We start from the raw sequence: 24,993 nt of genomic DNA, 5'->3' as shown, positions 1-24,993 counted from the left end.
TGGCCGCGCACAATCGAATTTATACAACCTGTTTCCCAAATTCGAATTATCTAAATTCGGATTAATCCCGTAGTGTAGACATACCTTAAGAAAAAGGCAAGGAAAGTTAATTTCAGTCTGTTCAAGCATCATGCATTTTGACAGATTATCAAAAAAGAGTCAACATGCGCTAGGACTGTCCAGTCACCAGCTCGGAACCATGAGCAGTTGCCAAGCCAACCTCACCTCAAGAAACCGCTTCCTCCAGGAGACTTGCGCAGAATGGATTTTCACCTCAAGCAAAGCTACAAAGCAACCCCACAGTGTCACCAAAGCCTGAATGAGACAGACAGACATGCACACGCCCTCTGCAGAACAGCATATGGGAGGGGGAAAGACGAACCTCAGGCTCTCCTTGAAGAGAAGACGTTGCAGCTGAATTGAGAGGCCAAGATTTGAGGGCTACGGAAGGGCCCAGATTTATGGGAAAGTCAGATTCCAACCCTCCCCATCCCGGGGCAACTGATGAGGGCATGACCCCTCTTGCTGCCCTGCCCACACCCCCGGGAGCTGTACTGCCAATGGCTCCCCCTGAACCCCTCAACCTCTGAAGGTGAGAGCCCATGGAGGGGGAACAGTCAGCGTTTGCTCGCTTTGGCGGCAAAATTCCCATTGGGCTCAGCAAGCACCACATAACCAGCGTCTTCCGCTCCACCCTAACAGGATGCCAGCCTTGCTCCCCAAGGCACCAGAGAGCCGCCCCCAGCACGTGGTGCTCAGAAAAGGGCTCCCCTGAGCTCACGGGAAGTTGCTTAGCCTCCACTGCCCTCCTTCCATGGGTTATGGGGCCTTCTCATATCGCCCTCTCCAAGACACCGTGAGCAGAGGACAGAACATAGCGCTGTGCACGACACGGGCTCCACCTGCTCCGAAGTGTCCTCCCGTGAAGCTCAGTTTCTTGGGGCTGTAAAAACAACACTACACAGGGACCCCAATCCAGAGAGAGAGGTGCATCCCCCTTGCAGTATACAGGACCCACCCCTTGCCACAGGAGCAAGTCGCTGCTCCCCCACATATGTCCTGTGTGACCTCGGACAAGTCCCTTTGTCTCTCTGTACCTCAGCTCCCCATCTGTAAAGTGAGGATAACAATGCCTCTCTGTGGCAAGGATAAATGCATTAATTATTGGGAGGCGCTCAGATACATGGGAGACACAAGATGGGTTGATTTCAGTTATGCATGGAAGCTGACCCTCATGGCAGGCAGGAAATCGATCAAGATCCACAGGGCTCCAGTGACCTGGGAGAGACTCTCCAATCCACTAAGAGGGGTCGGGGTTAGTTATATGGCACTTTCTCTACTAGCCCTGCAAATCAGTTACCAGAAGAGCAGGGGGAGCGGATCCAATCCGGCATCCCCACCCCGCCCCAGCCTCCATCCCTACAGAGAACAGTACTGAGTCGACAGGTGGAAGGGGAAGGCAGGAATCCAAGCAGTCATTTGTTCATTCAGCTCCCCACGCTGAGCACGCCTGTTGCTGAAAAAAGAACAAGTTGTACTGCAGCGTTTCCCAGATGACATGGCATGACACCAGGCCACAAGGGAGAATTCGGCTCATCTCCCCGGGGCCCCGAAAAAAAGAGGAAGTGTTAGAAAACAATGAGAGAGATCTACATTCCTTCTGAAAGAGAGCTAAACCGCGCTCAATGCTTCAAATCCAGGAGCCTCAACCGATACACGTTCCTTCCTCTGGCCAGGGCACAACCCACACAGCTCCTACTGACTTCAGCTCAAGCTGTGGGTGCCCATGCCCCTCTGAAAGTCAGCCCCAAGGTGGGCACTCAAAGTCAGCAGGCACTTCCTGTTTTACTTGTGTCCATGCACTCCGTTACCCCGGTGACGGGCATTGTATTTAAAGCCTACCTAGAAACCAGCCTCAGGACAAAGTGTTCTCATCAACTGGCAGCTACTGGCTGGCCTACGTGAAAGGAGCTTGGAGGGGTCTCGAAATGGCAACTAGACGCCAAACCCACCAGCCAACGGGCAGTCTCGGTCATGGCTCTTCTTGATCTCAGCCAGAGGCTGGCTCCAAAGGGGAGGACAAGACACGAGGACACAACTCCCCACTGACTCCTAGAGCGGTTCCCTCCACACCGAGGTTGAGGGCGTTTCCACTGCTGCCCCCTATTCCAGGGTGGCACAGAGGTTCCAAACACTAGGTAGAGATTGCTAATTAACAGAACGTGAAGAGAGACTGAAGATCTGTTGATGAAGGGAGTCAGTTATATCGTCCGGGTCGCTGCCCCATCGCCACGTCTGTATGTCCAACGCTATCAACAGCGAGAGCTTCGGGAAGAGCAGACGGGATGCAGGGCCAGCGCCGGTGCTGGTTGCTTTCCAGTTTTGTTGAGAAGTATTTTGTTGTTCTAGCCTGTAGCTACTGTGCATGCGCCACTCATCACCCTACACACACACACCCCTTCTTCAGCCTCAGAATGGTAGCGGAACCCAATCTAGGTCAACTCTCTCATCTAAGTCCCCAAAGGCCCAGCACAAAACTTTGGACTGGGATCCTCCCATGAGGTTTCTGTAACCTACCGAGTCTTTATAGCATCCCATTAACACCCCGTTCAGAGAATTCTGGCTAACGGAGCAGGCACAACTGTAGGACCAGGGTACATTCCTGGTCGCAATCAATACACTAGTCAAAGGATCCAATAGCCTTTGTCAGCTAGAGGGGGAAGGGAAACAACTGTCCTGGATTTCTTTGTTCTATTGGTTGTGTCTTTGAAGACAGACTCACTTTGGACAGAAGACTTCCCTTCGGCCAAGTGCTCCAACCTCCTCCATCTAGCCACCAGCCGCACCACTGCAGCGGAGGGGAATCGCTAAGACACCAGTTCCCCTAGGATATTTTTGTTTCTGTGGCTGCTTATAAACAGACCAGCTGAGCGGGCAGGGGTAGAAGGGAGAGACATACACAGGCCTGAGGGAGGGGGGGACACTAGATCCTGCACTGATCTGCCGGGATGCCCTGAATCTCTTTAGGGTTAGTCCATAATGAAGTCAAGAGAGCATGGAGCAGTTTTAGGCTTGATGCACAGACCTCCTCCTGTTAGCGCAGGATCAAAATGACCACAGGACGCTGGGTTTGAAACCCACCCAGATCCTCTATGCAGCTTCCTGGATAAAGGAATTGTGTGTATACACACATGCGCGCACAAGTTAACTCCTTGCTAAAAGTACTGATCACACCAATGCAAATGGTAGCAAGTGAGGAGTCAAGTCATTTCATCGCCCCATTTAGGTGCCACTTGGCTGTTCCCTTCCCCTAACCTCAACTACTTTCCTTCCACCAGCACAATGCACATCTCTTCACCCATATCCTAGAACCACCAATGGGCAGCCTTGAACTCCAACCACAGGAAACATAGGGCTTGGTGGGATTCATAAACGAGACCGCACGGAATTCTGCAGGTGCTTTGGCGTCGGTCTAAGCAGCAAGATAACAGGGTCAGTGCGAACAGCTGCAAGAAGATTTCCTACACACTTCTCTGCAATGGATCCATTCTGCCCCAGGAAGCCTTCCCTGGCCACTGTTGTGCCAGGTGGAGATGCAAGTCCCAAGTCTACATTTGGCCCATAAAAGCTTTATTAAAGTAGCAGAGAAATCCATTCCCCAGATTATAGTTAAGCAAGAAAGGAAATATCAGATCCTCAAATACACATCCAATATGCAGCATAAATACAGACTTCATCAATTTATTCATTTCATTTCCTCTCCTCTCTCCCCTCCCACTCCCTCGAGTGTTAGATGTACCGGGCTGGATTAATCAAAAATAATCAGCCCAATTAAGAGCCTTCAGCAGGTTTGGCGTCCCCTCAGCCCCCAACTATCTACAATACTTGCTTTTGGAGCCATTCAGCTACGGAAGGAAACTCATTTGTGACGGACTCCACCGGGAGTCTTCTCATTTGCCACGAAACAAACTTAGTTCTTTTTTTAAAAAGTAAAATCAGTCTGAGGCCTGAGAAAAATATCAGCTAAGAAAAATGCTTAAGAATTAACAGAAAAGTTTCCTCCGCTTGGGATCAAACCCAATCTTCTGGAGCCAGGCCTTCTCCCAGCACCCAAGTGGGCACTTTTCTAGACCCTGCCTTGAACAAAAAACAGGGAGAAGCTGAGGCTGAAGTTATAGAAACACAAGGCTGGAAAGGACTTGGAGAGGGTCATCCAGTCCAGCCGCCTCCAATGAGGCAGGGCCAGGCAAACCTAGACCATCCCTCACAGGGTTTTGTTCAACCTGTTCTTAAAAACCTCCAGTAATGGGAATACCACAACCTCCCTTGGAAGCCTGTTCCAGAACTTAACTACCCTTCGAGTTAGACATTTTTTCCTAATATCTCACCTAAATCTCTCTTGCCACAATCTAAGCCCATTACTTCTTGTCCTACCTTCAGTGGACATGGAATAATTGACCACAGTCCTCTTTGTAATAGCTCTCAACATATTTGAAGACTTATCAGGTCCCATTCCCTCCATCTTCTTTTCTCAAGACTAAACATGCTCAGTGTTTTTAACCTTTCCTCATAGGTCACATTTTCTAAACCATCTATTGTTTTTTGTTGTGCTCCCCTGGACCCTCTCTCCAGTTTGTCCACATCTTTCCTAGAATTGGAGACGGTACTCCAGTGCCAAATACAGCGAGAATTATCTCCTGCGTCTTAGACGACACCCCTGTTAATACACCTCAGAATTCTACTAGACTTTTCTGCAATTGCATCATGTTCAATTCAATATTCAACCTGTGATCCACTACAACCCCCAGATCCTTCTCCACAGTACTACCACATAGCCAGTTATTCCCCATTTTGCAGCTGTGCATTTGATTTTTCCTTCTTAAGTGTAGTCCTTTGCCCTGGTCTTTCCTGAATTTCATCTTGCTGAATTCAGACCAATTCTCCAATTTGTCAATGTCATTTTGAATTCTAATCCTGGCACCAGCTTGGTGTCATCTGCAAATTTTATAAGCACACTCGCCACTCCATTATCCAAATCATGAACAAAGAAAACTGACTAGTACCAAAGCCAGGACTGACCCATGTGGGACACCACTACGTACATCCCTCCCAGTTTGACAGCAAACCACTGATAACTACTCTTTGAGTACAGTCTTTCAACCAGTTGTGCATCCACCTTATAGTAATTTCGTCTAGACCACAATTCCCTATTTGCTTATGAGACTGTCATGTGGGGCTGTGTCAAAAGCCCTACTTAAAAAAATCACAATATATCACATCTAGTGCTTCCCCTCATCCACTAGGCCAGTAACCCTTGTCAGAGAAGGGAATTAGGTTGGATTAGCATGATTTGTTCTTGATCAATCCACAATGGCCATTTTTAACCTCTTTTCACCAGGGATGGGTGCTCTGTCAGAGAGGAGATGGTTTAGTGGCCCCGGGGACGAGAGGATGAAATTCATCAAAGGAAAACTTCCTAACAGCAAGATCTACTCTGTTGAGGGAAGTCATGAGAGGCTCATTGTTCAGTATGCAACTGGCCTGAACAGAGCACCAGGAAAGAGGCTGCAAGATACAACCTTTCACAAGCAAGGACCCAACCGGGCATCGCTTCCCGTTTCTTCTGCTAGGAAAATACAGAGTGAAGTGGTCAATGAACTGGAGATGCCTTAAAGCCCGTGAAGTTTGCCAGCCTGTGTACAAGAGCCGTCAGCAAGCAGAAGAGAATGAATCCACCTTCCTTATACTTATGGCCTGAGCGTCCGCCTATGGCAAAGAAGCATGCACTGAGCCACTGGGACATGTGAAGTCTCTTTTTAAGAGAAGCTTTAGACCCCAGCCCTCCAGGGGATCTTGTAGTCTTAACTTCCCACACTTCGTAAGAAAATGGGCTGTTACACTAGACAACCACAGCTGTCAAACTTTGTATTTTGAATACTCTTTAAAACCGCTTTAAAAACCAAAACTAAAAAAGGGAAGACCGTAACACGAGCCGAGGGAAAAGCTCAGTGGAATCACATCGTCACTTTATGGGAAAACATTGTTTCTCCAAGGGAAAGAACGGGTCAGTTTCTGCTCATTCCTGTCCCCAATCTCCGATCTTGCTGACACTTAAGACAATGGTAAAACTTCTACTAGCGTCAACATAGGCAGGACCAGGCTCCAGGGATAGACATTACACTGCTTCCTGCTATCTCTGCACCTCTAAACAAAGACGCCGAGCTGGATTTCCAATAACTGGCACTACTTGCTTGGAAGGAAAATCTACATTGTAGTGCGCCTTGAAGCAGGGACTGACTGTCTTTGTACTGTTTATGTACAATGCCCAGCACAGAGGGGTCCTGGTCCACAAATAAATGATCATCTTCTGTCTCTCCCACGCCATATGTACCTCCTACATGGATTCCCTGCCTGGGGGCACCCTATCCTCTATCCTCCCTTCCCAACCTTTTGTTATGGTTACATGGGACTGGAATCCCAACACTTTTTTCTGCTAGAACATAGGGTCGCGGTATGGCAAAGGTGGTCCTACAGCAGCACCTCAGTTATCTGAGTGCAAAGCACCTGGACAGAGCTACCTAAACCTCACCTGATCTTTGCAAATAGCTAGTGTGGGAAAACAACAATCAGATCAGCTCCATCTTGCAGTCCTCACTCAGGCAAAGCTTCCACTGCATCTCAGAGCAGACGCACGAGATTATCTTAGTTACGCTGATCTACAGCTGCAGCCAATCCAATGAAGTCACTGGTGTCTATGGAGGACGCTCACCTAACTACAGAAATCAATGGAGTTTGCCCAAGGACTAGAGGATTTGACCCAATATGTTAAGTGACAACACGAGGGGAGAGGGAAATAAAAAAAAGAAAAGCATCCATGGTTGTCTGACAGCTATCATTTTAAGCCACTCATGCAAGATGCTCACAAGTTAACACAAAGATTAGAATTTACACCCAGGGAGCCGATCATATTAAGAATGCTATACCCAATTGCCAGCCCTTGTAATTGTCAAACTCCGACCCCACGTCTATTCATGAGAATGTCCCACTAACCAGCAAATATCATCTTTTCCTAGTTAAGCGCTACATCCAGGCAGCAGGTTTGTTCTCCTGCACTCGAAATACAATGCTCATCTGCTTTCCCCAGAATTCAGACATTTATCGGGTTTCTTTTCCCTTCTGCTGGAAGGGCTGAGTTCACCCCAGGGCCGTCGCACTTTGCTTCTTTCCTAGCTCAGACTGTGTGTCCAGAAGTGAGCATCACCATCATCTAGGCTGCAAACGACAGAACCTCACCCATCCACTCCTGTAATAGGCCGAATACCTCTGGCTGAGTTACTGAAGTCCTCACATCTTGATTTAAACACTTCAAGTTACAGACTCTCCATTTACTCTAGTTCAAACCAGCTAGTGACCTATGCCCCACACTGCAGGGGAAGGTGAAAACCCCTCTGCCAGCCTGACCTGGGGGGAAAAATTCCTTCCCAGCCCTGGTGATCAGTGAGATCCTGAACATGAGGACAAGACCCACCAGCCCAACCTCCGGGAAAGAATTCTCTATAGTAGCTCAGAGCCCTCCCCATCTAGGGTCCCACCTCCAGACCTTGGAGATATTTGCTAATGGCAGTCATGGAGAGGCCGCATAGGCCATTGTAGGCGGTCTCATAGTACCATCCCCTCCATAAACCTATTAAGTTCAGTCTTAAGACAAGTTAGGTTTTTTGCCCCCACTGCTGTTCCAGAGCTTCCTCTGATGGTTAGAAACCTTTGCCTAATTTCCAGCCTAAACATACTGATGGCCAGTTTATATCCCTTGGGTCTTGTGCCAACATTGGCCCTTAATGTAAATAACTCCTCGCCCTCCCTGGTGTTTATAGAGAGCAGGCAGACAATGGTAGGGAGGATGGAAACTAAAGAGACCAGGGTTCAGTTCCCTGCTCCGCTACAGAGCCCACGTGTGACCTTGGATAAGTCACTTCATCTCTCCAGGCCTCAAATACACTATCTGCAGAATGGGGATAAGGGACACTTCCTTTCCCTGCTGCAAGCTCTTTGGGACAGGGGCCGTCTCTCGTACGGTGTTTGTACGAGCTGACGTTCTAGCACTAGAGCATGCAGACCTGGTCTGAGCACGGGTAGGTACCGGGATGCTTACCATGGCCCTGAGTGCACTCCTGCTCCCATCACTGCTGCCCCCAGTGGAGAGGAGCCAGAGGGAAACACCTGGTCAGAGTCACTGCGTAACCGCTGTTGCTGGGATCGGAGAGGGTATTGCTCCTCTATTCCCAGCACATCCCTTGCGGAGGATCTGGTTAGGAAGCCCTCATCCCTGCTATGAGTATGGCCAGCTTGGTCATCCACCCAGCTGACCCTCCGCCTTCTAGAGCGCCTTTCATACCAGTCGCTCAAAGCAAGCATTCGAGCCTCCAACCCCAACACACCCTTATGAGATGGGACGTCTTAGCCCCGCTCGGCAGACAGGGAAAAAAACAAGACAAAGCCAAGTGAAGTGACTTGCCCAAGGTCACCGAGCAAGTCTATGGCAGAGGCACAAATAAAACCCTGACTTCTATTTCCCTGCTCTGTGCTCCACCCGCTCCACAAGACATTGCCTCGGGATCGATCAGACATGCCAGTGGGAGTTCCCATTCAATGCAACGTCCAACTGAAAGAAACCCAAGAGGCACCAGTGGGCTAGTACAAAGGGAGTGAAAAGAAAAAACAACCACCTCCCCCCCACACACACACACACACAATTCTAAGTGACTGGCTACCATTGGAACTACAGCTAGCCAGGGCCCAGACAGAGACAGAACCAGAGGCTCAGCTGATCTTCAGCAATCCAAACATACAGGGTGCGCTGAGACATGCAATGGGAGCTGGGCATGCACCTAAAAGCAGAGTTTGGCCCTTGTACGCTCATGCATGGCTTTAGAATGCCTCGGAAACAGCATTCATTTGGAGATGTTAATTACAAGGCGTTGAATGCTCCGGAGCCAAGACGGAATGATGTCCATGAATCCGCCGGCTGCTCTGAACCCGAGGAGGAAGAGGAGGGAAGGGAGAGCGTGAAGAGTGGCAGGAAAGGAAGCTGGGCATTTTAATACAAAGAGGTCTCTGGCAGCCCAGACACCTTTGCTGAATGTGTCACAGTAACCAGAGATGGCAGCATCTCTTGCCAGCCGGAGAACGAGCAGCAAACAAAGCCAGGGAGTGGATTTGTTTTAATTTGCTAGCTCAATAACTCAATGCCGGTGGAGTGGCAGGTGTGCACCAGCCTTCCCTAGCAAAGACGGGGCTTCCCAGAGCCAGACTCACATGGGCTCAAAGGTGGCTGTGCCATGCACCAATTTTAACCAGGGAAACGAACCTTCCCCTGCCTATTATTGCCTGGGTACTTCTATGGCCCCCATTAAAATGCTATTGGAGCATCTCGCAATGTTTAGTGTGTTTATCCTCACAAGACCCCTGGGAAGTTGGGACTAGTTCCCTTTTACAGATGGGGAAACTGAGGCACAGAGCAACCAGGTGACTCACCCAAGGCCACAAAGACAGTCTGTGGCAGACTGGGAATTGAATTCAGGTCTCCCAAGTCTTAGGCTAGCGCCCTAACCACCAGACCATCCTTCCTTAGCACCAGGAGCTTCCATCTAGCCAAAGGCTGGGCACAACAATCTGTCAGAGAAGGACCACTCTATGGTAATGCAAACCTCCCTGCCAGGGGGAACACACCTGTTCTTGTCAGCACCGGTGGTGGCATTTGTCCCATGGCAGCCCCCTCCAAAGCTCAATTCCAGGGTCCCCACTAATGGGACCTTGAGTTTCACTTTGTCATCAGGGACAAGTAACAGTCACCATGCGAGGGGGGGGCCCCTGCGATTTCACGGTGCCAGCACAGCGACCGGGAGATCCCAAACGAGAGGTGCATTGTACATTGAGAGGTCTCCCATGCGCCGGAGACAAGACGCTGTCGTTCCCACCTTGGTGTAACTAGCCAAAGTAAAACCCAGGTGACTGCACACGGGGTTGCCCTTGACACTCGATACCAAGTTAAAAGCAGTCCTCCGTGCCCTGTCTCCAGCAGGATTTTCCATCACATTAGCTATCTCGATGCACTGTAAAAAACACACACCCATTTTCGGAGCGAAGACAGTCAGTTGCTAAGCAGCAGCACGGTACGTTGTCACCATACCACAGGGCTGACGCAAGACCAGAACGCAGGCTTTTGCCAGGGTTTCATCGGCAGCGGCAATTTTAATGATGTACCAGATTAGAGCCACAAGTCTTGCAAGGGAGATCTCCAGCAGAAGAAAATGTGTGGGGTGGAGGGAGACACTCAAGAGAACATTTTATCGGCCAAACTTTTCAGCAAGAAGAAACTTTGCCTCATTAAGGTGCTGATACCAAGAATGGGCCTCGCGCTTGGGAAGGCATCTCAGCTTTGCATGTTCCCAATCTGGTTTTATCTGGCCCTGAAAGGGAAGATTCAAGGCCGGACAAGTCAGGCGCTGTTTAAAGCTCTCCCCTTTTCCGAGGGCAGTGAACTGAACGCCAATGCAGTGAGGGAATATGGAACATCAGGCCCCCTGGGAAGCTGACTGTGCGTTTAGGTATGATAAACTTCAGTGGGAATAGACAGCACTTCTCAGACTCACGCCCTCGGAGCACATGATGTCTGGATCCCACATCAGATGCCCACCTCCAGGTTATTAAGACCCTATCACCACGGTAACTAACCACCTCAGTCTTCAGTACACACAACCCTCCTGAGAGGCAGGGCAGTGCTATTATCCCCAGTTTGCAGGTGAGGAATTGAGACAGACAGACTAAGAACTTGACCAAGGTCAGACAGGATGTTTGTGGCAGAGCAGGGAATTGAACCCTGGCTTCTCAAGTCCCAGGCTGCCGTTCTCCTTTCAGAGGGGCGTTGATACAATAACCAAATCTTGTACTGAAGCTTTGTTTAAGACGTTCCAGGGCTCATAGATGCTGGAACTAGGGGTACTTGTTCCACGCCCTGGCTTGAAGCGGTTTCCATCATACACAGGGTTTACAGTTTGGTTCAATGGCTCTCAGCACCCCCACTATACAAGTTGTTCCAGCCTCCCTGCCGGGACCAAAGGTGAAACACAAAACCCCAGCTAGAACGGGCAAGAACACCTCAAGCATGATGTTCCACTCAGAAGACCGTGAGCTGCCCTCTGAGAAGCACAGGCGTATGTTTTCAAGAGTGACTCACTAGTGATTTTGGGTGCTCAATTCGAAACATCTTAAAAAGGGGCCTGATTTTCAGGAAGTGCCCAGCACCCACCTTCGGAAACAGTCCTCTGTAGATGTCCCAAGTCAAGCACCCAAAAATCACGAGCCATTTGCAGCCGTTTAGATCATGTACTTTGTGTTCTTCAAAAGAGCAACGGACTCAGGCTCTACTCCTGCCAGGACTGAAAGTTCCACTGGGCCGAAGCTACATACGGACCAAGACCAGTCTAGAAGCGTTCCTCAGAACCAAAAGACCAGTGGCATGAACCAAGAGGACCAGAAATTATTATAGTGTTGAAAAGCTGACAATGCAAGGCCAAAAAGACAAGACAAAGTGATGGACCGTTATCGAGAATTTGAGTTATCTGCATCTAATTTGGATCCTCCGATCCAAATCTTCACTTCAAAACCCAGAGACTGAGGGTGTCTGAAGGCAAAACAGAGAGAAAGAAAGAAAAAGAGAGAAAGAAAGAAAAGCTAGCTTCTGTCTCTCTTCCCTCCATCCACTGAGCAAAATGCAGTGGAGGCCAAAGCTCAAAGCAATTTTCAGCACACTCCACTTCACGCATCAGGTTGCTTTAGCACAGAAAAATCAAGGTCAGCATCTAATCTGCATCTCTGTAGAGAGGCGTCCTCTAGCACTTCCATCCTTATGGACGCAGAAATCTATTCTCCCAGTCCCCGGTATATGTCTGTGTGCAGAAGAGGTTTGCACATACACACTGGCTGGGTACTGTAGTGCAATCACCCTATGACGCTCCATCACGTTATTTCCCACGGATTTAACCCCAAGGCATGCCAGGGAGCCAAGATTAGAGCGGAGCTAGCAGAAAACCCAGCAAAGCAGGAGCAACTAGTCTGACTAAAGGAACAAACACTGGCCTGTTGGTAAAGCGATTTCTATCGGCGTTGATTGTGAGCAATAGGGCTGGTCCCGCCAGTTTGTTATTGTAGGGTTGCTCAATCACAACCAGCCGCTCATTGCTTTTGAATGTGCAAGCATTTTCTGTGGAAGAGGCTTTGTATAGAACAAGAAGCAAAACAGACTTCCTCTCTGCCTTGGCTGCAAGAGACACTGACTACATATTCGCAATCAAAGGGAGAAACAAGGGTTTAACAGAAACATATTGAACAATCAAAATAACCCAAGATTGCGGCAGTGTCACAGTAACCGCAACCTGAAGAAACAGCTTTTAAGGGGGGGTGGGGGGAGAGATTAAGAAATAGCACAATTCTCTACGCACGGCTTTTTTTTAAATCGTTTATTTTCCCATCCTATTTTTTAACAGGAAGGAAGCCACTCAAGGACGCTTGCAAATTAATCTCTTTTTGTATTGCTCCTCTAGTCACTTAACGAAGCAGGTCGAGACTGGATAGGAGCAGTGAATAGCCCGTCTTGCTCCAGCTAGTCCGCATACCACAAAGCTTGTGGCATTCTCGATCTGCAATAAAGAATTCACAGCCTGGCTTATTAACAAGCAGCACAGTGGAATTCAGTCCGGCTTCCAGCCGGGTTCCTGCCAATTTGTTTCTCTCTAGGTTCCACGCAAGCCACCTGGTGCTCAGCTAATACTCATTTCAAAGCCCTTCACACAGCATGCTGAGTGGCAGGAGATGGCGATTTTCCAAAAGAGGAAGATTAATTATTCTTGCCCAAGCTTGATGCCGACACAAAGAGGCGAGGTCTGCGGGAAGTTTCTAACTGATTCGGAAAGGTTAGAGTGTCGTGTCATTAGGGATTCAAAAGAATGCCCACGGTAACTCACAGCTGATTTGTAACTGCTGGATGCATCTCAAAAGGCATCTGGTCTCATGCTCACAGCACCCTCAGCCCCACTTTGCTCTCATTTTGCACTGTCTAGGTCCAGGAAGCCACACGAGCAGCTGCTTTTATACAGAAGAGTCATCCTTTCGATAAAAGGTAGGACTAGGAGGCAGGAAACGGTCCCATCCCCGGCTCTGCCACAGACTCCCTGTGCGACCGTGAGCATGTAACTCAATATCTCTGTGACTCAGTTTTCCCATCTGCATAATGGGGAGAACTAATACTTGTGAGGCTTAGTTTATTAATGCATATAAAGCACTTTCCGATCCTCAAACAGAAGGTGCAAGCTGGGGCAGGACATTATTGCCCGCCAGCGCACAAGATCCCAGCTCCATGGACCATGCCACTCTGCCCCCCAACTTCTCCCGAGAGTGAAGAACTCGGAACAGCATCCCGCACCAAACACAGGACCTCCACCCATCCAAAACTAAAGGCAACTCCAGCAGACGCTCCAACTCCCATCAGCTGTGCTGCCTAGGGAACCGCTCCAGAGCTTCAGACCAGTCTCCTGTTCTTCAGGAGCCAGCTGTGTGTGTGTGTGTGGGGGGGGGGGGATCCACACTAAAATGCAAGTGAATCCTATCGCCCAGGGGCACCGTGCCACAAAACCATCTCAAGCAATAAACAGCTGTGCAACACTAGAAGTGTCTGAGACGCTGGGCTGAGAACAGCCTTTGGAGGAAGTTATTTTGCTCTTTTACCAGACAAATACAGCCATCTGACACAGATTTTGCAGGAAGAGGTATACGCAGACATTAAGGAATACGTTTCCATCACAACATTTGGGGCTTTAGCCACACCACTGCCTTCTACAGGAGGGGCTCTCAAACTGGGGGTCGTGAGGTTATTACGTGGGGGGTCCCGAGTACATTCCTCCCAGCTAGTAAGTCTGCTGCGAAAAGAGATTAACATACAAATATCACTTTTAAATATAAATGTATTTTTAATTCCTAAGGGGGAGTCGCACTCCGAGGCTTGCTGTGTGAACGGGGTCGCCAGGTAGTCTGAGAACCACTGCCCTACAGCCTCCATGGAGTGCCAGCATGCACACAGCTCCCATCCCGGGAGAGCTCTACCCATGGACAGGTTACTCTGTGGTTGTCTACTACACGGTGTTTCGCAGCTTCCTCTGAAGCATCTGGTACAGACCTCTCTCAGTATCAGGGTAGCAGCCGACACAGATCCAGAGTGGCAAATGCTACGTTGACCAATATCAAGCATCCTGCCCAGTCCGAATCTGGAGGTTTTCTAAACAGACAGGACCAGGCCAGCTTTCTTGCTAATCTCGGGAGCACCTGGAGGAAGTTTTTTGGTGCATTGGTGTGTGAACACCCAAGCATCACAAGCCAACGAGGTCAGATTCCACCCATCACGGACAAACCCCTCGTGGTGATAACCGACTAGCCAGCCCACTAGCAGGAGCGCCGCCAGCTTTTCTGCCGCCCTAGGTGACGGAAGGTCCTGCCCCGAAATGCCGCCCCCCACAGAGGCGGCGGAAGGTCCCGCCCCCGAAATACCGCCGCGGTCGCTGCCCCCCAAATTGTAGCACCCTAGGCGACTGCCTAGGTCGCCTAATGGGTTGCGCCGGACCTGCCCACTAGCAAAGACAAAACAGGCAGCACATTCCTTGCGCGTTTCATCTGATCGGAAACGATCTCTGGCGCTGCCGGGAGGCTACCTCATGACCAGTGTAAGTTGCCGGTCCTCCCATGAGTCTTTCCATAATTGCCAGAGACGCAGACAAACAGCAGCCTCCCAACCATCATCCCGTGGCTGCCAGTTCCATTCTACAGAGCTACGAGATTAGGAGACGGGCCCCAACTTGTGCCTATACCAGCATTGGGCAGTCTGGCCGCCGCGGCTAATGCCAAGCACGTGGACGCAGTAGCAAGTCACTGAACCCATGACGCTTTAAAGAAACACCACAGCAACATTTGAAGGCAATGCTCAGCCCAGTCTCACATCAGGAGGCTGCTGGCAGCAACTCTGTTTCTTCAGCATCTATTTAACCACCATGGCTGGTGAATTTGGTACACGTGACGGAAGAAAGAACTGGATGCTGCACCCCTAAGGCAACGGGACCCCCGTTCAGTTCATGCGGTGACAGGAGAACAGGGCTCTCAGCCTAGCTGCTGGTGGGCATTTGCTTAGGTCACGTCTGGTGAGTCCGACAGTTAGCACCGGGAAAGTGTTTAGTCCGGGAACAGAAACATCAAGGCCAAGACAGCTCTGACGGATCCCCAGGCTAAAGCAGAAGGAACTGCTGCAGGGAAGGGGTTCAGTAACTCGGGCTGAACAGCATCAGCAGAGCTGGGTAGGGCCAGGGCTGGACTGAGGGTAATCTGGGGATCAGGATGGAGGCCCACTGTCTGACCTGCCAAGAGCGCAGCACCGGAATAGCAGAAGGTGCCGGGGCTCAGGGATTGAGGCGCATCAGCAGAGCCCAAGGAGGACGCGCCCAGCACCTGTGTACGCTACACCTGGGTGCGTCATGTTTTCATAGGAGAAAAACATGACGCGTAAGATTCAGCTCGGAGGGTGAGCAGAAAGGCTGGGGGCAGAGTTAGAGAACGGGACACTGCTCTCGAGCGACTACCCCTGCCATCCCCAGAGAGAGGATTGCTGCAATACGAGACCCTTCGAAGAGTATTATTTCTATTACTGGAACCCAAAGGCGCCCCCGGTCACGGACCAGGACCCCAGCGTGCTAGGCGCTGTACAAACACTAAACAAAGAGACACTCCCTGTCCCAAGAAGGGAGAAGAAATCTCAGATGCCACCTTTGAAGAACAAAGGCAAAGCAACCAATGTTAGCCCAGCCATTCTATCCCACTCAGACGGACAATGACCACAAAAATAACCCTGCGCATCCATCTCCTGCCGCAGCCGTTCTTCACGTGCAGCCGCGGAGAGCTGGCTGGAGACACGCACAGTGCTGGCTCTCCTCCTCGTTCCCAACTGCTAAGTCTCATCTGAGGGGCACTAACAATACATTTGACACTTCCCCGTCCAAGTAAATTGCTGCAGTTGCTACAGGGAGGTCCCATTATCGCCCAGGAAAAGCGGGGAGGGGTTCACAGGCTGGCAGATGGGGCAAGAGGTGGCCAACAGACAATGCAGCCGTTAACAAACCCAGAAGGGTACAAGAGACCACGCGCGACAGCTGGAGAGGAGAGACAGACACACGGAGGAGACGACGCTGCTGTAGCCAACGGCTCATCAGGACGCAGGAGTGTTGAGAGATGTGAGGATCTCATCTCTGTTACAAGACATTAAGCAGACCAGCGGGGCCCAGCCATTCCCCCACCCCCACTACACTTGCATAGAAATGCTTTCAGGGGGTTAAAGTCCTGCTGCCGCGGCTCTCAGACTTCTGCAGAGTTGGCCACATTTTAAGACGGGAGGGAAATCCGGCAGCCGGCTCCTCTTCGGCAGTCCCACAGCCTCTTGGTAGCAACTAGCAACCTAGAGCAGCAATATCAGGAAAGCACCTCGTGGATTTCCAGCCGTGCTCAGCGTGATTTACCAGCAGGAAATGAGGGGTCTGGCTGGCCGCAGACCACCAGCAAGCACAGTTTGGAAACCTCAGTCCAACAGAACAGCACAGCTCAGCGCAGGCAAGCAGCAAATTAAACCCAACCCTGTCCTGTATGGCACTTTGGCAATTCAGGCCCACTAATGCCATCCGGAAGCCTGGACAATTTGGAGCTGGTTTTCTTTTTTTGTGCAGCACGCTCCACCGAGAGGGCCGGGCCAGCAACCAGAGCTTCCTCGGGTAGTTTTAGCTGTTAGCAACGTGATTAACTGCTGCCGAAAAAACAAAGCAGCCAGAAATCCACTGCTGACAGGTGAAAGGGCTTCCAGTTTGCCTCGAGCACAGATGGGCATTTGCTGTGCTCCAGGAGTTGCTGACACATACAGGATACACAATCAACCAGGATCTGTATGTTTTGCAGAGTCATTTAGCGATCATTCAGCCACACAGGCCTGATTAGAACAATGATACAGAGGCGTGGTTGAAAGGGACAAGCCAGGAAGGTCTGAATTAAGCCAAAACTCTAGCTACCTGCCACCCTATTACGCCACTGGCCAGGAACACGGACCCCAAAGCATTCTGGGAGACAACTAAACAAGACATGGTGCCCGGTGCTGGGTGGCCACAGAGCCAGACTTGAAAAAGTAACACACTTTCACCCCCACAATGCACTGCAACCGAACATCTTGACCTCCTTTCCTGCGCCAAACATCAGGGCCAGGAGCCAAAGCGTTCCTCCGGGGCTTTTCCCCATTGCCACATGTACCTTGCAAGCTGGGCAAAGGAAGTGGGAAATGGCCAGCAGTTTCCTCTAAGCCCCGAGAGCCAGAGACATTTCTACATTGGTTGCTCAGCTGCTCACGTACATTCAAGCTCCTAGAAGACAAGCCAGGGATTTACCAATTCAGAATACAAGATACCAAGCTCACCACCAGCCTGCCCTAATGCAGTTTAAGCCAGCTCTTCAACACATCCCCTGAATGACCGCGTGCCTTGCAGGAACACACAGTCTCATAATAAGCATTCAGTTTACATGAGGCTGTTGATTTAGGCCTGAATCATGTAAAGGCTCAACTCCCCCCTGCTCCCCCATGAGGACTTCAAGCACTTGAGCTCACTGGGATACTCAGACGCCAAGTTCGACACGTGTGTCAGTCTCCGCAGGATGAGGGTTCTTTCGCTCCTCCTAGCCACAGAAAGAAGCTGCGAGGGGCACAATTCAGAAAATCCAGACAAGCAGCACTGAACGTGAAGGCCACACCCACCACAGGTGAAAAATCCTGCTTTGTGCCAGACAGACACCTGCATCTGTCCACGCTGCACTACCTCCAACCTCCCCTAGGAGGCACTGACCTGGGACAGGACTTTAACCATGCTGTACCACGGCGTTTCTCAAACTGGGGTCCATGGACCCCACTCCAGGGGGTCCGCCGGCCCCGCTGATCAACTGCTCCCCCTCCTCAGTGCCTCCTGCATGCCAGTGAACACCTGTTCCCCAGTGTGCAGGAGGCACTGGGAGGGAGGGGGAGGAGTTGGTCTGGCGCCACCGGCCCTGCTGATATGATTCCGCCCCCTCCCCTGAGCGTGTCCCATCCCCGCTTCTCCCCCTCCCTCCCAGTGCCTCCTGCACGCCGCTGAACAGCTGTTCCCCGGTGTGCAGGAGGCGCTGGGAGGGAGGGGGAGGAGTTGATCAGCGGGGCCAGCAGACCCCCTGGAGTACCCTCGGTTCCCCAGCATGCAGGAGGCGCTGGGAGGGAGGGAGAGGAGTGGGGACAGGGCACACTTGGGGGAGGGGGCAGAAAGAGGTGGGGAAGAGGAGGGGCAAAGGTGGAGCGGGGGAAGAAGAGGTGGGGCGGGGGCAGGGCCTTTGGGGAAGGGGGGGGGGCGGGGCCTCTGGCTGAGCAGGGAGTTTGGGGGGTCCGCAAATTTTTTTAAATCAAAATGGGGGTCCTCGGGTTGCTAAAGCTTGGAACCACTGCTTTACCAGGTTCCTCCCCTGCCTCCCGTAGCCCTAATTAGATCTCGACACACACAAAAAACGTCCATGTGATGACACAGCCAGATGAGGCCTGGGGGTGGCTTAGGAGAGTACGTGCAGCAGAGGATGAGCAGGATTAGGATGTCCCAGTGGGCGCTGTACTTACCCCAGCAGCAAAGCCCAGGCTTCCATCTAGGATCCGCCTCTGAAAATTAAAACAGAGCATTTAATTTACCAACTGCTTCCGGCCTGAGAGCGGCGCTGCGGGGAGTTTGCAGCTCTGGGCCTGACTCTAAGATCCTTATATGCTCCCCCATTACTGCAGTATTTGAGTGCCTCCCAATCTTTAATGTACACGACATCCCTGGGAAGTAGCGCAACTATCCCCACTTTACAGATGGGGAACTTAGACACAGACACACAGTGATTTTCCCAGTGTCACAGGGTCTCTGGTAGAACAGGGAACTTGGGTCCCCTGAACCCCAGGCTGGCACCCTAACCACTAGGCCATCCTTCCTTTCAAGCATGTGCCTCACTTCTCAGGGTTAATTTTAAGCACATGCTTAAGTCCCATTTTGACTTCAATGAGTCTTTAGCACCTTCCTAGGTAGTGTGCTGCTATATGAAGGGGGACCTCAGAACGGGCTTAAAGTTCAGGCTGTGCTTTGCCTCTGTCAGGTGAGCAGCTTGTCTGCAGTTCTTCAGTTCTCTCTCAAGTTTGGTTTGTATCCAGCTGGACTGCCCAGCCTGTCAATTATTCAGGGCATCCTGCTGCCTAGCTCACTCACGGCGTGATTCACCCTTCCTCAAGGGGAAAAAATGAATATACTACCGCTAAGGGACTCTCCCTTCAAAGCCAGGCTCCTGAATAGGTCATCCGAGAAGAGCTTAAATAAGAAATCGGTTGGGAAAGCGGGACGGCCTCCGAAGGAAACATTGACACAGGCCTGCAGTTTTTCAGAAGGCGGCTTCGGAGACAAAGGGCCAGAGCAGCGTCTCAGCTAGTTCAACCCCGGAACTGACCCAAGTTCCGAATAAAGTCGCCGGACATCCCAGGCGTAAAGGCAGCAGAGAAGAATCCACTCCAGCTGCAGATCTCAGCCGCCCGCTCACCCCTTGCTCCCAAAAGCTTGAGAGAGCGGCCTGCCCTTGCAGGACGCTGCGATGGGGAACAGATCTGGGCTATTCCAGAGTTGAGGCTCCCTCACCGAACACAGCTCGGATCGGAGAGCCAAGCGGGTTCTTTCCTTCTCGTGTGCCACCGCCAGCAATGTAGGCCACTCAGTTACACCCAGCAACAAAATGTTGCCAAGCCGCTGGAACTTGGTCAACAATCTCACTGCTGATGCACGAGTCGGAACAGAATCTAGCTCCCTCTCCCACCGCTGCACTGGCTCCAGAGGGCCGGCAGGAGTAGGAGCTACTTTTTGTCATTAAAACCTGCTCTCCTGCCTCTGCATCCAGAGGGAGGGAGACCTGCTGAGGAAGAAGCTGTCTTTCCACATCCCATTTCCTGAGAGGAACCACATTTGAGGGCTTTACAGTTGGCTGTAAAGATGGCTAACACCAATCTTCCTCCTTCCCCTCCCTCCATCCTTCCTCCCCCGCCCCACAGAGGAAAATAAATGCAAAAGATATTTGCTTGTGTGGCATAAATGCCTAGGTATGCACCTGAGAGCTGGATTTACAAGGGAGCAGGGGTGGGAGAGAGACTCCCTCCAACATCATAACGTGCAAATTAAGACTTCCCTCTTCCCCTCCAGAAGTCAGAGCCATACAGGCAGAATCGGGGCCTAATTATTTTGTATTGATCCCACAGAAATCTGGTCTGGAAGGAGGAATGTGTTTTCAGAACCGAACGGCAACACCCACCTGGCCACTGGAAAATACAAAGACTAGCGCAGAGCCAGCAGCTGTCAGTCCCCAGGTAAATAAAGTCCCGAGCAGCGCCTGGATCACCGGACTGCAGTTTTGGATCATGCTGAACACACACGGGTTTTACTGGCCTAGAAGAGATTTGGTGCATTAGGAGCGAGACAGCGGCAACATAAAACTCAGGCGTTACAGAGGACAAGACATCCCTTCCCTGTTATTAACAGCAGCATCTTAGGGCCTGGTTCTCAGAAGGGCTAAGTCCCTGTTGCTCTCTACAGAGCTGTAAGTCCTCAGCACTACTGAAAAAACAAGCCCTTCTATTACGAATGACAGCTGTAGTTTACATCAACTACCCAGGAGGCTTGCCTGCATTTCACACCGCACCACCAATGAACCTACCCTGGTCCGTTTCACTTTTGTGTATGGCCAGTTTCTGGTTCAGGCAGGCTGGCAGAATGCCAGCATTTGGGGGGGTTGAAATCATGCCCTTGGCAGACTCGAGCCCATGCAGCTCCTCACAGACTAGGATGGTGATCCAATCCAAGAGCAGGATCAAGGCCCACAAAGGTTGGTCAACATGTGGAGTGATTGAAAACAAAAAACCCACAGTTACATTCCTAGCAGTGTTGATATTTTAGAAAGTTTCCATAATCAAGTGAAAGTACCATTTCAGTCCAACCTCCACAAGCATGTTTCCTACGGCCACCTTTGGTCTTCCCACTTCCCTTTCTAGCACTTTTTCCGTTCACCCCTCAAAAACGAGGAGAGAGATGCAATTAAGTCTGCACACCCTCCTCAACCTGAGCAAAAGGATGCGTTCGCTCTTTTCCATTACCTTAGACTGCACCAGAGAAGTGTCTGCTTAGACCACTCCAAAGCACGCACACCACTTTCCACCTACTTTTGCCTAAGACAGTTTTACCCCACTTTAGCATTTTGAATATTAGTGCATTCACAGCACTATTTTCATTGCACGAATAATTTGCGGACGCTTGAGTTGTGCAGGAAAAGGAGAGCTAAGCCAGCAATAGATAGGGTACTTGGATACTTCTGAAATAATATTATTCAGGAGCAACCAATCATGTAAGGAAAGAAACACAGATGTTTTATTATTTCATCTGAGGAATGCCTAGATAATGTGAAGTAGTTATATATCACACCCCCAAGGAGACATTTACTGAGATATTTCTCTCTGCCAACCATGACTTTAAAAAAAAAAAAAGAAAAAAAAAGTACAAGTATTAGCACATCTTTGCACTATCTCTTTAGAGATCTGTGCAGATTCTTTCTACCTGCTGAACTTAAAGTTAAAGGTTAACAAAAGTGCCAGCCTCCACTGCTCCAACTTTCACTCCCTACTTCACCACACAAGCTCAACGCAGAACCCTGCTCTACAATCCACCCTAAAGATTTCAAATTACTCTCGTGGTCCAAACCGACCCACATGCGAACGCATGGCTCACAGCGTCAGACACGGTCTTTTAAAGGTCCCTTTTCTTTTTAAAAGTCTTGCTGCAAAACCAAAACAGAGCAGGGCCCTGTTAAACTGAAGTCTTATAATTTCCTTCACTCACACACACACACAAGACAATCTCACGCTTAAGCAAAAGTTCACTACGTGCACCCCACGAGGCTGGCTTAGAACAGTCCAGAACTTGCTACGCCAAGAGTTTCACACCCCCCTGGGCCCACGAGCACCCCACACATCATTAATAAGCCGCTCCTGTTGCGCGTCCAGCTCTCCTACAAACCACACCAGGGGCACTGGAGAAAACACTGACCCAGCCTGCACGCCCAGACAGCCTCCCACAACCAGGACGTGAATGAATGAGCTACCTTGGAACATTGCAACCTGCTCCTAGGCATTCACAGCAAGGGTGGCTTGGCCCTGGGCGTTAGTACTTTTTGCACACTCAGGAGGGCCCCTGTATACACCCACCAGCTAGGGCCTAGCAAGTTTAAGCCCTGCTGCCCCCCAGCGTGAAGGGCTTTTCTCCCTACAACACCCCACTTAGAGCCCCTGGGTGCCTTGGTTGGCTGGATACTTGTGGTTCCTAAACAGCTGGTGCAGGTCCAGGGGGGGCATGTTTACTCTGGTCTGCAACAGGCCCTTCAACTCCCCCTGGAAATGTGAAAAACCCCCAACTCACTGCATGCACTGCAGGGACCCCCAGCCACTGCCACCAGCTCCAGCCCTGCAACTCCTGCGGCCACTTCCGGCTCCCGGCTGCACACGTGTCTCTCCGCCACCCCTGCGGGGCCCGCCCACTGCTTCTGCCGCGGCAAATCAGGAGGGAGGCTCGAGTCTATGGTTCGCCCCGCGCGGGGCTGGGAAAGGGAAGCAGGCGGGCGCTTCTGGAGGGGACGGCTTTGCCGAGTCATGCTTTTTGCTCCTGGCAAGCCGGGCCGGATCGCTTCCCTCGGCTGCGGTGGCAGTGCAACCTCTGGACTAGGTTCAAGGAAGGAAAGGGGCCGTGCACGGGCACACGCAGGACAAAGCTCATTGCAAGGATCAGTGTGCAAGCCTGGCTGATCCTGTGCAGGGAGGTAGATTCAATAAGGGGCGGGTGATCAGCCTGGTTACAACCCCACTGGTCTGAATCCGAAGTGAGCAGCACCCTGGGCCAGGCGTTATTTTATTTGCTACGTTGACATCGCTGCCACGTTCTGCACAGCTCCACCTGTGACCTGTTGTGCAAATCACCCTACTTTATGTGCACATAACCATACACCTCAGAGTATGGCCAATACACCCAGCATGGGTAGCTGCAGATGGGAGGGTGTGTAGAGGTGATGGGGAAGGTGAGTGGGTGGGTGCCCAGGTATCTGGGAGTGGTTGGGTGGTGCATAAAAGTGCAGGGAGCAGTCCACAAATACGGAGCGTTTACCAGGCTCCAGGCCACAGAGGGGAGTGTTGGAAAAATACACTCTACTGGCTAGGAAATGATCTATCATCTAGAAGCAGGAAACAGAAAGAAAATATATTTTTCCTTTCCGGTTGCTCCCAGTTAAAAGTAAATAGCTACTGCTGGTTAACTGAGTGGTGCTGATTTTTCCTGTCCTTTTGCAATACTGAACTTTCTTTTTTTCTTTCTTTCCCTGTGAGAGTTCGTAAATAATAATAAATATGTATTTCCCGTGGCCCTCACAACGTAGGTGCTGGGCAGACATAAAAGGAGGCCAGCTCCCTGCCCCAAAAAGTTTACAGGGATTATATTTGTGTTCAATGTGTTTTCCTACCCACAGTGAATTATTAGCATAAGACACCGCTCCCCCGGGGCAGATCTTCCAGGGCTCAGCCCCCAGCCGCTCCCACGGTGATTCTCCTGCTCAGATTTGCGAAAGAGACTCCAACGTGCTGAGCTCTTCTGAACGCCTGGCACCATCAGACCTCCCTGGGCAAACACCACAAAGGGCTGCTCTCCAATCCAACTGGATTCAGGATACCCGGTCCCAGTTCCAATGGACGGCTTGTTTGTTTTTAAATAACCAACACCTGAATTCAAGACAGGGGAGGAATTCAAGATGGGCACCACAGAGTCTGTTCGGTGTTGGAAAGGAAACTGTCAGACAAAGAAGAATTCAGATGTTGTGTCCATGAATGGAGGAGACCCAAGGAATGAAGCAAACAACTGGGAAAGTGTGAAGGAAGCAAATAAGCAGCGGTGTCAGGGAAATGAGAATGGTTGTTAAAATGAATGGGGGGAACATTATCTCTCTCCTGCTCCTTCCGTCTCTCTCCTCATCTTTTCCTCTTTACTCCTTGCTTCCTTTGGCTCTTCGTTCCTTTCAGCTCAGGTATTCTCCTCTCGCGTGTCTTCTGCCTCGTGTCTAAAGCTAACACACACATACAAGTATGTCAGAACAGCGTTAAGCAAGAGAGCCTTGCCATCATAGTTTATTCTGGGTACAAAATCCCACGTCCCTGCCCATCTTGGCTAATAGTCATTAATGAGCCTGTCTTCCAGCGTGGCCCTAAACGCTGCGCCGCCCTGACCGGCAGACTGGCCAAGCAGCCCTCCGCGGGAGAGGGCCTTGCCCTGCGATGGAGCAAAAGGGCATTTGAATGGCACTGTGGAGTCCCAACCCCGGCCACAAGAGCCATTTCTCACTGCTCTATTAACTGATGAAGCTGTTAATTAGCCCACAGCGGTGGTGTGCCTGCCAGCTGTGTTCCCCAGGCACTCCACCCTCAGCCCGGGGTTCAAACCAGGCTGGGGGGAGCTCAAAGAGGTGACACCTGCTGGCCCCACTGGGAAGAGCCGAGCTCCACTTTTCCTAGCGGGAAGTACTCAGACCTAGCACTGCTGGGGGTGAGCGGGCGAATCCTTCCGCCTCTCCAAACGCCTGGCGCCTCAGAGCGGAGCACACGGCACTCCTCAAAGTGTTGCTGGCCGACAGGAAGGCGGGGGGGTTCCACTCACTTTACACCACAGCCCCTTGGATGGCTGTAGAGACAGATCTGAGAGCCCCTCAAAGACGGACACGTCAACGGGCTCCCCCCGGGGCAGGTAACCTCATGCA

The 24,993-nt window shown here is 51.0% G+C and overlaps 1 protein-coding gene across 3 annotated transcripts in view; it reads right to left on the bottom strand.

The window, feature by feature from the left end:
- The window catches only part of SLC39A11 (solute carrier family 39 member 11), a 256,409-nt gene extending 233,715 nt beyond the window's left edge, over window positions 1–22,694 (bottom strand). For 2 of the 3 annotated variants that reach the window (XM_026654629.1, XM_026654631.1), the window contains exons 1-3: window positions 22,620–22,694; window positions 20,467–20,600; window positions 18,761–18,799 (exon numbers count right to left, since the gene is read on the bottom strand). In XM_026654629.1, coding sequence (XP_026510414.1) covers window positions 18,761–18,799; window positions 20,467–20,574 — 147 coding nt within the window. In that variant the 5' untranslated portion in view covers window positions 20,575–20,600; window positions 22,620–22,694. The remainder of the gene's footprint in view (window positions 1–18,760; window positions 18,800–20,466; window positions 20,601–22,619) is intronic. The other variant, XM_026654630.2, reaches the window with a different exon arrangement.
- Window positions 22,695–24,993: the final 2,299 nt, after the last annotated feature.

The sequence above is a fragment of the Terrapene carolina genome, unplaced genomic scaffold (genome assembly GCF_002925995.2).
Source record: "Terrapene carolina triunguis isolate 2854851 unplaced genomic scaffold, T_m_triunguis-2.0 Scaffold192, whole genome shotgun sequence".
Classification (NCBI taxonomy): domain Eukaryota; kingdom Metazoa; phylum Chordata; order Testudines; family Emydidae; genus Terrapene; species Terrapene triunguis.
Note: the sequence above shows the minus strand (reverse complement) of the source record. Positions and strands in the feature narration are given on the sequence as shown.